This window comes from Trichomonas vaginalis, chromosome III, assembly GCF_026262505.1.
Source record: "Trichomonas vaginalis G3 chromosome III, whole genome shotgun sequence".
NCBI classification, from domain to species: domain Eukaryota; phylum Parabasalia; order Trichomonadida; family Trichomonadidae; genus Trichomonas; species Trichomonas vaginalis.
Genome location: NC_067205.1, coordinates 15,245,558 through 15,259,896, shown reverse-complemented (window position 1 = coordinate 15,259,896; position 14,339 = coordinate 15,245,558). Strand labels below are relative to the sequence as shown.

The window sequence follows — 14,339 nt, the reverse complement described above, 5'->3', positions numbered from 1 at the left end:
TTCTGAGTGTGCAACTTTGAACGCTTACTTAAAACCATTCATGGTATCATCAACGGTTAAATTAAATGATAAAACATATACGAGGAATTTTTGCTTAACTTCGAGTGATTCTTTTATTTCTGATTGGATTGAGTTTTTATTTTCAACCTGTTCATTAGTTGCTAAATCAAATATGAGTCAATACAATGAATTAATGAAGTCGCAAACATTAAATGAAAAACAGAAGGAAGCATTTAAAGAACTTCTAGATGAGGAATTCAATAAAGTGAATATCATAGGTTTTAATTCGGGAAAGTTTGATTTAAATTTAATTCTTCGTGATTTAAACACTGCAAAATGGAAAATAAAATCAATGCTGGGTTCATCTTCACAATTTAAGCAAATCATTGTAAAGAAAACAAACGTTCCATATGAATTGAGATTTATTGACATCAGAAATTATATAGCAGGTGGGACATTAGACCAATTCACTCAAGATTTCGGAAACAATAAATCGCGTGTTAAATCTTTTTTCCCTTATCAATTCATCACATGGGAAAATTACGAAGAAGAATTATATAAAGAGGAACCATTCACTCAAGATTCATTTTATTCGGCATTAACCCAAGAAACTATATCAGATAGTGATTATCAAATATATCTCAATGATGCTAAAAATTTTAAGAATAGATTAGAATATTTTATTAATTATTGCAATAAAGATGTTGAAATTATGATTGACCCAATTGATAAAATTATTGAAGAAACATTTGTTTATAAAATTGACACGCTTCATAATGTTTCTTTATCATCGAATGCTTCAATGATTCGTTACGCTTTAGCATATAAAGACTTTAATCCTAATGAAAAATATCCTGAGGAAAAGATAGAATCAAGTTTTGAATTAACGAAAAAGTATTGGAAATATAAAATTGAATCATATAAGAAACAAGATGAAAAAGCGGAAAGAGATACTAAAAATAATGTTTCAATGGATGATTTTCAATACTATCATGATTTAATCCTTTCATCTAAATGCAAAATGTGTGGTAAAGCGTTTACATATGCAAATAAACCAACATTGGATAGAATCGATAATGAAAAACCACATACTAAAGGAAATTGTCAGTTAATGTGTTGTTATTGCAATGTCGTGAAATCAAATAAAGATGAAAATGTTCAACGTTTAAGAATCAATTTAAGAAATTATGCATTAAAAAATAATTTACCAATGACTTTAGATTCAGTTGAAGCTTATCACATTCTCCGTAATGGAATTACTGGTGGTCTATCAAATGTTCAACATAGAGTAAATCTTAAAGGAATCACGCACATTAATAAACTTTCATATAGTCCAGAAACTAAAACTGTATCAAATGAGGACACTTCCAACACCATGACTCATTTCGTTGGTGTTGATTTTAATTCATTATATCCTTCATCATTTTCATCTAATCCTCATGATTTCATTCAATATACTGACCATAAAATGTATATGCCGGGAAGATTGAATGGTGTTATCATTTGTGATACAGCAACAAAGAAAGCAAAAGCATTGGGAATAATTAAGAAGAAAAATACTTTATTCGTGGCTGAAGTAAAGGGTCACATTGATGAAAAATACATTAATGATTACATAAACTTTTTACCGATAATAAGAAACTTAGATATTATCACAGATGAAAAAACAATTGGCAGTTTTATGTATAATTACATGAAATCAAACAATCTACCGGTTGACCAGAAACAGAGGAAATTAACTCAGTTAGCATCAACACACAACCAATATCAGCCATTTTCTTCTTATTATCTTTGGTATCTAATCGACAGATTTCATTTTATCATTGATGATATTCAATCAATTTTAACATTTACTAAAAACACTTGCTTTAATGAATTTGCGAACGAATTTATGAACGAAAGACAAAAGGCTGAATTAAAAGGAAATAAAGGAAAAAGTTTATTTTGCAAGATTTCGCTTAATGGATCATATGGTTATGATGCAATGAATACACAAAATTACACAAAGACTAAAATAATGAATGCACAGAAGGCACGCGTTGCATGTATGTCAAATAAGTTTAAAAACATAAGAGAAATAGGTGAAGATACATATCAAATGATGCTTAAAGATAGATTTTATAGATGTGAAACATGTTTACAAGAGGCATTCTTTACTTTAGATAATGCTAAATACTGGTATTTGGTTTTCATTTATGATTTTATGTATAAATGCATGGATGTTAATCGTTTTCATTTCATTGAAGGTGATACTGATTCATCTTATTGGGCAATCGCTGGCGAACCAAGTCTTCCTAACACTCAAGCATTTCAAGCAATTGTAACCGATAAACAATTTTATGATAAAAACATTTTCAAATTCGCACCATTTGATTTCTTCTGTTTTGATGAGAAATTTAAACCTAAATTAAAGAATAAAGCTGAAGAAAAAGCACATGAGAAGAAGTTATTGGGTTTAGCAATTGAGAAACAGGGTGATAACATGGTTGCTTTATGCCCTAAGTGTTATACATCATTCAACGGTTCAATTGATGGAAGTGATTTTAAAAAGATTGCACAAAAAATGAAAGGTGTTAGTTTACGACAAAATAAACAATTAACACCTAAAAATTATTTGGATATAATAAATGATAAAGTGATATTTGATGGTCAGAATATTAATTTACAACTTAAAAACGGGTCAATGACTCGCTTAACAATCGGTAAGACTGCATTAACAGGAGCACACACTAAGGCGGTATGTTGTGAAAATGGATGTTGTATGCCATTTATTTAATACAATTTAAAATTTTATTTTTAATAAAATGCCACAGAAGAGACAAAAGGAACCAAATCGATTTATACCCCACCTATGATAGTTCCTGCCGTTTTCGCTACTGGTGCCAAAAAGTTTGCAACAGGTTTAATAACCTTTTTATAAACCCAACCCGCAGCTTTCTTAATTCCATCCCATAATTTTTTAAAGAATCCTGCCGCCATTTCTGATTTAATATTAATTAAAAAATTCATTTGAGAGAGGGTCAAAGTTGCTATTTGTCACTTTTCCACAAGAATATAATGGGGAAAAAGTTATCATATAGTTGATCTCATTCACTGAGGTGAGAGATGCTTGTAGTGTAATGGGATAAACAGTGGGTTTGCTGCTCTAAGTCCTAGGTTCAGGACACATTGGCTTCATTTTTCTCTTTTTTATTGACGTAAACTATTCAATTTTTGTGTTCTCCATTCAAATTTCAGAATTTTTTTTGCAGATTTCACGCTACATTCGAAGTTACCTTTTGTAACAACCACCACTGCCTACGAAAGACGAAAGTGTGTCACGATTTCACCCGGAAATCCGACGGTTGTTTAAGAGTAAGCACTTTTGGCACCTACTCAAATTCATTTTCATCACTTATATTCTAATTTTTATTTAATGATAAATGAAACCGATTTTAAAAATAAATGGAACAGAGGAGGAAGAAATGAATGAAAGCCAAAATGTTCAACAAAAAATAAACGTTGTTAAACCAATTACTGAAATAAAATCGTTTTCATCTGTTGAAGAATTTAATGACTATTATGCTAATAATAAAAAATTATTTGAAGAATTGACAACATGTAAATTGAATAAAATGTTTAAAGTTGATGGATTCAAAATTTCAAAAATAAAAGGGGTGGTTAGTTTGAAATCTATTCCTCAATCAAGAATCACCTCATTAATGAAAATAGATGATTTAACAAAAAGAATAGAAGAGATTGAAGAAAGAATGAATCAAATAATTGATTTCATAAATTCAAATAATCATTAGTTTCAATTTATTTTTCCCGTTTATGAGGTCTTTGATTATGACTCAATTGAAGTTTAACCCATTCAGAATTTAAATGATGTTTAATTAATCGCGGAATATCTGACATCATCTATATATAGCTTCTTTTATAAAAGATAAAAAAATAAATTATTTTAAAATTAATGTTAATTTTTTAATGATTTATAAATAAATATATTTTAATGCATCGTCTATATATAGATGATACAAAATCGTTCAATATTGTATGATATTCTTACGTTTACAAAGATGATACAAAATCGTTCAATATTGTATGATATTCTTACGTTTACAAAGATGATACAAAATCGTTCAATATTGTATGATATTCTTACGTTTACAAAGATGATACAAAATCGTTCAATATTGTATGATATTCTTACGTTTACAAAGATGATACAAAATCGTTCAATATTGTATGATATTCTTACGTTTACAAAGATGATACAAAATCGTTCAATATTGTATGATATTCTTACGTTTACAAAGATGATACAAAATCGTTCAATATTGTATGATATTCTTACGTTTACAAAGATGATACAAAATCGTTCAATATTGTATGATATTCTTACGTTTACAAAGATGATACAAAATCGTTCAATATTGTATGATATTCTTACGTTTACAAAGATGATACAAAATCGTTCAATATTGTATGATATTCTTACGTTTACAAAAAAAGTCACACAACCCGTCATCATATACTACTATCCTTCGCTTTTAAGATCATTGAATTTGATTTTTATATAAAATAGTTATATATTAGAAAATAATATGAGTTTATGTGATATTATTTTTCAGAAGATTTTGTGTTCTTCTTCAAAATTTTACTTTTTTATTAAAAAGAATCTTTACAAAATATACATTTACTTTAATTAATATTTAAAAACGTGCTCTATCAAAAGTTCCAAAAATTCAATATTTTAGCTTTTCTGAGGTGTCACTTTTGATGAATTTCTGTTTACAACACTATGTTAGTTGTCATTTAATGATATTATTGGAATAAAAAAAAAAAGGTAGTGGGGCCTCCAGGCACTTCGTGCCCTCTAGCCCTGAAGATGTTTAGTATAACTTTGTCCGGACAAGTAAGGGTCTATCGTCGCTACAGGAAAAGTTACAGGCGTTACAAGGAAGTATACTTTGAGAAGCCTTTTCTGTCACTTTTCAGGAAAAAACATTTTTATTATATATATAAAATGAATTTTACAAAACCACCGTTACCCTTCTTTGGAAATAAGAGTAGATGTAAAGATATTCTATTGAGAGAACTTAAGAAACTACCGAATGGTCTAACATTTGTAGATTTGTTCGGTGGAAGTTTCTATATATCCCATTTGTGCCATACAATATTTCCTGACTCAAAGATTATATGCAATGACTTCGACAACTATATGGACCGTCTCAAACATATACCAGACACAAACAATATATTGAAAGCGTTAAAAGAAAAGATACCTATAGGTAAGATGGAACGTATACCATTAGATAAGAAAAATATTGTGAGAGAGGTTTTGAAAAAAGCAGAATATATAGACTGGGATAGTATATCTGCTAGACTATTATATAGTGGTTCTATAAGAGTTCATGACATTGAAACACTTATGTCAAATGTTTTATATCTTAACTATACAAATGTTTTCAAAGAGGACATAGAAAAATATATTGAGGGTATAGAGTTTGTGAGATGTCGTTGGACAGAGTTGTATGAAAAATATAAAGACAAGGAAAATGTTTTCTTTATAGTGGACCCGCCGTTCTATAACACATGGGATTTTCAATACCAAGTAGACTGGACTTTGAGAGACTCTTTAGAAACTTTAGACGTTTTACATAACTGTCCGTGCTTTTACTTTACATCCGATAAAAGTGGTTTGGAAACCGTTATGAGATGGTTAGAGGACATACATGACTATGAGTTTAGATATGACAAGATAGAATATGAGAGAGGTCCTATAAACCGGAGAAAGTGTCATAACAAAGAAATTTTATTGGTAAGTAAATGTGGTTTGAAATAGGACTACTTGTTTTAGGTTTTTTCCATTGTGTCATTTATTTATTTGACGTGGCAGAAAAGTACAGAGAATATGAAGATGAACCAATGCCTGCAAATGTCCAGTATATGTACTCGTAAGATATTTTTATCTAATATTAAATGGACGCACAGAACTTAGCGAATGCACAGCAACCTGGACAACCAAACCCAGAGAATATTCCAAATGAAGTTAGAATACAAACTGCAATGGCAAACTAGTCAAGTGCCAACAGATGTACAAATGCAAACTGCCATGTCAAATGACGCTGCGTTAGGTTTGCCACCATGGTATGCAAATATGAGATGGAAAGAGTTTTATACAAACCCTGAAGTGGGATATAAACAACTTTATGCAGATGACGCGAACACAGGAGTTGACCCAGAATATTTTTCTACCAGAGGAGAAACAGAATGTATGAGCTCCAGTTAAAAAATGCTATGGAACTCAGAAGGAAACGTAAGAGACTAGGCGGACATTAGATTTTTACATATAGTAAATGGGTTTCTTCAGTAGTATTGGAAACTTCTTCAGAAGAGTCGGAAGAGGTATATGGAATGGAATAAAAACCGTAGGAAGAGGAATTTGGAACGGAGTCAAAAATATTGGTAAAAGAGTAGGTCAGTTGTTGGTATTATACCTAAAGACCCTGAACCAGAAGAACAAGCTCCTGTTATACAACAGCCTGAACCTGCACCACAGTCTAGTTGGCAACCAAATCCAACACCTCAACCGTATTAAAAATTATATTTTTATCGTTCGATAGTAGTTGTATATGAAACTAAGTTCTAAGTAAAACGCATGGTATAATGGAACTATTCTCTTTCTTCCATCTGTTGTAAACCATACTTGAAGTCTGAAATACTTCCACTTGGTTCGTATAACTTTGTAGGTTTTTCGTAAAAGTCATTTGCCAAGCATAAAAAGAGTTTTGTGCACCAGAAAATGAAGCATGAACTATAATAGCATCTGAGTCGAAAACATTTTCATATTTCCATTAGGGTTTTCGACTTCATAAAAGTCCGGGTGTACTGGATATGCTGCAGGCTGATTTAACATCCTCAAAAATCTATACCATGCCAAGTTGTTATATTTTGTAGAAATATAAACGTTTTCTCCAAGGTCTTCTATTCTATTGATTTTAACAGTTGCATTTTTCCTGTCATATATAATATCGAGATGGTACTCTCCTTCGTCAATGTATATACTGGTTTGCATATTCGATATAGATATCGTTTATTTTTTCTTGAAAAGCTTGAAGAGTTGTTTCTAAGTTTACAAGCAAATTCACTTGTAAAAGTTTTCCCTGTTCAAATTTCTCATACATACGTTTTTCTTTGTTATAGTATCGAACTTCAAAACCGACTGTAAATGGGAATCCATGTATGGCTTCTGAAATGAACTTCATTCTACGAAAGCCAATAGCTTTGTGACGGATGGGTCTCTTAACCATCTTAACGGTAGTCAAAACGATAGCCTTCATGCTTTACGGTCTCTGTCTCAAACTTTTGACCGACATTAGTAAAAAGTTCATCTAATGGTTTAGTTGTAGCAACTCTAGAATTTTCTTTTTCTATTGAAAGCATATTTTATCTAGAATAAAAATGTCAAATGAAACAGCGTCTATGAGAGAAATACAACACAACCGACAACTCATTATACAAGCTCTAAATAAGAACACAACAAACTTTTCAAACTATTCTAAGATATCTGAGTCATTGAAAGAAGGAAACTTAAAACTGACATTAAACCCAATGACAGATGAGTTTCTGTTTCAAGACAATAAGAACCATACTGTTTGTATAAATCCAACAAAAGGAACTTTAAACGAGAACCTATAAATGAACTTCTTTTGAAAGCAGATGTTGACAACAAAGCTGACAAAGAATATGTAGACGATGCAATAGCAAAAGAAGAAGAAAGAGCTAACAAAGCTTATGCAACGAAAGAACATACTCATCCTGAACTAGCGGACAAAACATATGTTGACAATAAAATGTCAAGTGAAGTGACAAGAGCTGACAAAGAATATTCTAAAAAGACTCATATACATTCTATATCTGAAATAACAGACTTAAACGTTAGCCTTGAAAATAAGGTAGATAAGGGACTTATGGCTAGTGTGTTAGTGAAGAAGGCGGATAAGGAATATGTGGATGAAAAAGATAACGAAATGAAAGAAAGGGTTGACTGGTACCATGAATGGACATCGAAGATTTTAAAAGGTAAAGCCAATACAGGATGGGTTTCAGGATGTTTAGACCTTAAAGCAGATAAAACTTATGTTAACGATGAGTTAGAGAAGAAAGCAAATAAGACTCATACACATACAAGTTTTACAACTTTTACAGCAGATGATATTACACTAAACACAACCTTGCCAAGTAAAGCTCCAACAATACCACCGGCAACAAGTCTTGTAGATACTTTGATATCTAATGACAATAGTATTATACATCTAAGACAGGAACTCAATGTGCTTAAACAAATTTTGCCGAATCTTATTTACCCGGTTGGCTCTATTTATACGTCAATGAACTCTACCAGACCAGAAGTAGTACTTGGTTTTGGAACTTGGACTCAAATAGTCGACAGGTTTTTGTATTGTGCAAACTCTTCAAAGGAAACAGGTGGAAGTAAAACGATTTCAGGTGAAAATTTACCTGCACACAGTCACTACATAGATTTAAGTACATCTCAAGCAGGTTGGCATAAGCATAGATATTGGGATTGGTCAGCAATGACAAAAGGTAAAGGATATGATGTTAAAGACAACGTTAAGTTTGCTATAAATTGTTACTGGAGTAACACTGAGGGAGGAGGAAACCATACACATCGCGTTTCAGGGTATACGCAAACAACGGGACAAAGTAAAGAATATATGCCACCTTACATGACAGTTTACGCATGGTATAGAAATGCTTAGTCGTCATGTTCCACTTCTTTAGCATATTCGTCAGGAGTTGTCTTATATTTGTTAGGAACTGTCTTTGAAAGTATACCACCTTGAACTTTGACAAGTTTGAAACGAGGTCTGACAATAGTAGTTTTATCTTCTGCTTGCAGTGTGTACATTTTGCCATGTTTGCCTAAAACTTCATAATATTCTCTTGTATACTTTCTTCTATTTTTACGAACACGAATGTGAGTACCTGTCGGGTTCCCATTGTTGTCATAGTCAATAGTATTTTCATATGGGTCGCGTTTAGGTATTTCTATTTTTACTTTGTCACCTTTCTGAAGTTTGAAGCCCGGCATTCTTTCTTGTTTGTCTCTTTTGACTAAATTATTAAATATATAGTCTTTCTCTAAGTCGGGGTTGTTTTTCATTTCTTCGGGGAGTGGTTTCCCAAACCTTTTTGTTTACGGTTATTGTAAATATTTAAAACTTGTCTCATCTTTGCCATGGAGAAGTGTCTATATTTGTCGTCATATGACATTTCATTTGCTTCACCACCTTGTGGTTGGTTTAAGTCTCTTAACATTTTTATACATCCGTCAATGACACCAAGAGCAGAATGGTTTTGGTCGACAATGAAATATTGGTTTACATTTTTTGAACGCAGATAGTTTTTAATATCATCTGATTTGAAAGAACTTTCACAGTCAGATGTCAGTTTTGTTGGATGGTATTTGTCAACGAATATTGTCAAAGCTGCTAAGATATCTAAAATATTTTTGGACTGTAATGGTATGGCTTCACAGTATCTTGTGTTTTGACCGACAAATATTAGCCAGTATGGAGGTCCATCTGTTCTAACTCTCGGAATGTTTTCCAAGATATCCATAAACCAAGCATTTGGTGTTGAACTAAAGATTTTTACCATGAGTGCTTTCTTTGTCGCTTTAGAAACATAGGGGTCCTTGTTTGGATTCGTCATTTTTATCCTATAAGAAATGGGTTTATTTGGCGCGTTAGCAGGAGTTGCATCTAGATTTTTGCCCGCAGTGGGAACAATAGCCAGAGGTGTATTTGGAGTTGGAAGGAAGATTTTGAGTACATTAGGTATACTTAAAGAGAAAGCACAACCTATTATACAAACTGTACAGAAAGGTTGGGAGGTAGCACGAGATGCAACAAATCTTATTCCAAATCCTGAAACAAGAGGAAAAGTTCAAGGATGGATGGACAATGTAGGAAGACAAGCAGGAAACTATTATAACAAAGCAAATGACTACTATAACCAAGCAGGACACTATATGGACCAAGGTGAAAGATTCTTTAACAGAGGATATAACCATGCACAACAGTGGGTAAACAATAACCAACCTCAACCACCTCAAACTTGGGGAATGTAAAGTTTTTTACTGAGATGAAATGAACAATACAGCATTGAGACAAATGGGTTCAAGATGGATTTGTCGGCTTCCAGCAGTTACACAACGTGTTTGTCAAGTTCTTCCTATACCTCAGGAAGTTTTAGACCGACTTAAAAAACCTAAACAACCAGTTGAAAACAAACCGAACTAAAATTTTTTACTGAGATGAAATGACCGAAGAAGTTGAAACGGTAGATTTGACACCACAAACAAAAAGTTCAGAACCATTGTCAAAACCTGTCAAAGAACTTACAGATGAAGAGAAAAATTCAATAATAGAAAGTGCCAGGTCTGGAAATACAAACCCTAACTACAAAGTCACTTTTCATAAAAATGGAACGGCAAGTATCTCAAAAAAGAAACAGACTCTCACAAATAAAATATTGAAGTCTGAAGGAGCTTTCGAGACAACAGATGGAAAAGTTTACTTCACTGACCAACAGTTCATTATAGAACATCTCATTGACTTAGAGTCGAAATATTCTAAACTTTACAACAAACACAAAAAGTTGAAAGGAAAACAAAAACAAATGGCATATGATATTTATGAAGATGTTGACGACACAACTGTTCCTGCAAGTGAAGTAAAGTCAAAGGAACCGAAAAGTGACGAAAAACCAATAGAAGAAGAGAAACCAAAAACTGAAGATAAACCAAAACCAAAGTTTAGTTTGGAAACTAAACCAAGTCAACCTTCATTAGCTGGTATGGGTTGGCGTCAAAGACTTATGGCAGCAGGCGGTTATGTAAAGTAAAGAGAAAAAAAATATTTTTTTATTTTTATAAAAATGTACGCTGAGTTTGTTGGAGAAGACCGTTGGGAAACTTGTTTGTTAGATGAGAAATATGAAATGGCATACCATTTTAAAACAATATATTTTTAAAAAAATATTTTTTTATTTTATTTGAAATGTACGCTGAGTTTGTTGGAGAAGACCGTTGGGAAACTTGTTTGTTAGATGAGAAATATGAAATTCACTGTTGTGAGTCATTTGAAGTCAGAAACAAAAAGACAAAAAGAGTTTTAAGCGAATGGGAGCGAAATAACGGATATGCTATGATGAAGATGGGTGGAAAACACTATTTTAAACATGTTGTCATTGCAACTCATTTTATACTGAATCCTAACAATTTACCTTTTGTAGACCATATAAACCATATAAGAAACGACAATAGACTTGAAAACTTACGTTGGGTCACTCGTTCTGAAAACAATAAGAACAAAGGCAAATTTGGAGATATTGTATTCGAATTTGTCGACGAACTAGAAGATGAAACAATTGAAATTACAGACTATGGCAAGCATACGTTTGAGTTTTACTACTATAGCGAAGAACAAGACTCTTTCTACTTTTATACCGGCGTAAACTATAGGAAATTACAAGTATATTTTACTAAGGAAGGCTATGCTTATGTAAACACTAGAGATACAGATGGAAAATACGTTCAAATACTTCTTAACAAATTCAAGAAGCTATATGGCATACCATTTTAAAACAATATATATTTTACATATATTAAATGCTTCAGGTTGAAAAACAAAGAACAAAAGTAGCAGATACAAAACCGTTAGACTATATCTTTACAAATGCTGGTAGGACTATTTCAGATGAAGAAATTTCATCCCGAGTATACAGGTTTGACTATCCAATTCGTTGGCTTCAAAGTCCTTCAGATGCAAAGGCAATAGGATTTAGAAGAGTTTTGTTTTCAAATAGAACGAACGCATTTATGTTCGCAGTATATTTTCATGGGCAGTATAAAGGTTCTGATGGTCTAATAGACAAATTTGATGAAATGATCTTTACAGTTCGTTCAGACGAAAGTCTTGAGAAAACTCTAAATGACTTTCAAACTCAAATGAACAAATACTATTGGGAATTTCAAGAAAAATACGACTCTTTACTAAATGGAACATACTATCTGAAACTAGAATATGACAAGATGAACTCCACCGTTTCATTTCAAAAGATTGAAATTAACCCTCCAAGAGATACAGAGTTTTATTTTGGGGAGTAGACAAACGTTCTTGGGCACAATTTCTTCGGTTACTAAACCAGAAACGAACCATTACCACCAGATGGTCCATTTAAATTTATACTTCCACCAGCAGATTTGACAGTTTATAGAAACGTGTTTGACCCTCAAAATGTTATGTGCCATGCAAGTTTCAGTTCAAGCAACAATAGTTTTTCTATGTATTGGCAAGGACTTTTATGACTTTGCTTCTAAATTCTACGAACCACCTAGTAACAGTTTCTCTGACTTTCAAGTTTGGTTCACAACAAATGGTGTGCAACATATAATACCATTGTACTATGACTTTTATCTCGAATTGTCTTTCATATATAACTACGGAAAAGTGCTGAAAAAGTATTGAAAAATATATTTTAGGGTAGATGGTTTTTAGGTGTCACCAGGTCCCTCGGTCCCTCGGTCATTTTAACTTCTCTGAAAAAGTGTGACAACATGACATTTTGACAACAGTCCAGGAAATAAACTTCTTCTTCGTAAATGTTTTGTCATGACTTCTTCGTATATGTTTTGAAGAACTGAAGGTGTCACCAGGTCCCTCGGTCCCTCGGTCCCTCGGTCATTTTAACTTCTCTGAAAAAGTGTGACAACATGACATTTTGACAACAGTCCAGGAAATAAACTTCTTCTTCGTAAATGTTTTGTCATGACTTCTTCGTATATGTTTTGTCATGACTTCATCGTAAATGTTTTGTCAAACATGAACGTAAATGTTTTGTCATGACTTCTTCGTATATGTTTTGTCATGACTTCATCGTATATGTTTTGTCATGATTTCATCGTAAATGTTTTGTCATGACTTCTTCGTATATGTTTTGTCATGACTTCTTCGTAAATGTTTTGTCAAGACTTCATCGTACATGTTTTGTCAAGACTTCATCGTACATGTTTTGTCATGACTTCTTCATCGTACATGTTTTTGTCATGACTTCATCTTCGTATTCTTTCACCCGTTGAATTTTGTATAAAAAGCAACCGTCGAAATTCTGGCGGTTGGTATATTCTTCACAAAATGCTTGTTTTGAGGTCGAGCCACTTTTGGTTCACCGTATTTTTCAACCAAAACTCATGAATTTTCCCGAAATAAAAAATAAAGTTAGTTTTTTTAAAAAAATATTTTTTATTTTTATTGTAAGAACATGTTAGCAACAACAGCACCAAACTCGTTAGTCATGAACCCAACTTCAATGTTAGTAGAAATGAAAAGCTTCATTCCTTCTTCATATACTTTCGAAACAGAAATCCAGAAGATAAAGCAGGAACTTCTCCAAGGAGATTTAGATTGCACTGCAAAAGATGAAACAAATGAACAGTATCTTTATGAAATGCAGGATATTATTGACCATCTACCTAAACTTCCTGAAATACAACAACAAAAGCTCACTATTCCTGAATTCGATGAAATAGAAGTCAGACCAACCGACTCAGTTGAAATAAAGAAGTTCATACGAAAGGTAAACTATGAGTTTCTTGGATTTCATTGCAACCACAAAGTCATGGACAAAGACTGCGATATGGTATATTTCATTGACATATATAAATCTGGGGAGTTTAAGACCTACGACAACTTTGTTTTGTTAGTTGCAAAATGTGTATGGCAGATAAGAGATAAAGATAGAAGAGGTAAAGTATGGAATGAACAGATAAAACCCGCAACTTTTGAGTTAAAGAAAACCATTTACGCCTTAGTTGTTTTAGCAGGTAAGGTTTCAATGTACAATGCTAAAATGAACCCACAATGTTCAAAATGTAAAGCAGCAATGAAGAAATATAACTACTCCGTCAAAGAGATAGAACGTATGAGAAACGACTATGCTGACTTAAAGAAAGAAGTAGAGAAACCAGCAGAAGATAAAATGGACATGTTGACATTTCTGAACAAAAACTATCCAACAGCTGACGATTTCCTTCTATCTGATGTCAAGAAGAAATATAAAGAAACTTTCGGCATTGTTAAAACATTCGATGTACTAAAAGAAGAAATAGAAGCTACAAAACTGTTTAAAGTCATGAACCATCACAACATATACCATGTAAAACGCTTATAAAACTTTATGGTAGAAATATATTTTTGTCTGATTTACGCTCATTGACGATGAAGTTTTGACAAAACATATACGAAGAAGTTTATTTCCTGTGTTGT

At 32.4% G+C, this 14,339-nt stretch overlaps 4 protein-coding genes across 4 annotated transcripts, besides 2 other annotated features; all 4 read left to right on the top strand.

The window, feature by feature from the left end:
* Positions 1–193: 193 nt before the first annotated feature.
* Positions 194–1,393, top strand: TVAGG3_0706030 (DNA/RNA polymerase superfamily; the record flags this gene model as incomplete). The annotated part of the gene is made up of 1 exon (XM_051243576.1): positions 194–1,393. A coding segment is annotated over one exon (1,200 nt), but the record flags the coding sequence as incomplete, so codon positions are not given.
* Positions 1,394–4,743: 3,350 nt separating this feature from the next.
* Positions 4,744–4,781: a mobile genetic element.
* A 3,096-nt stretch (positions 4,782–7,877) lies between these two features.
* Positions 7,878–14,339: part of a mobile genetic element that runs on past the window's edge.
* TVAGG3_0706010 (phage tail repeat-like family) lies at positions 10,333–10,917 on the top strand (the record flags this gene model as incomplete). Its single annotated transcript, XM_051243575.1, has 1 exon — positions 10,333–10,917. The coding sequence occupies one exon, from the start codon at positions 10,333–10,335 to the stop codon at positions 10,915–10,917; it is 585 nt and encodes a 194-aa protein (XP_051090162.1).
* Positions 11,073–11,657, top strand: TVAGG3_0706000 (His-Me finger endonucleases family; the record flags this gene model as incomplete). The annotated part of the gene is made up of 1 exon (XM_051243574.1): positions 11,073–11,657. One exon carries the CDS (start codon positions 11,073–11,075, stop codon positions 11,655–11,657), a length of 585 nt encoding a protein of 194 aa, XP_051090161.1.
* On the top strand, positions 13,924–14,244 carry TVAGG3_0705990 (organellar and viral DNA polymerase type B; the record flags this gene model as incomplete). The annotated part of the gene is made up of 1 exon (XM_051243573.1): positions 13,924–14,244. One exon carries the CDS (start codon positions 13,924–13,926, stop codon positions 14,242–14,244), a length of 321 nt encoding a protein of 106 aa, XP_051090160.1.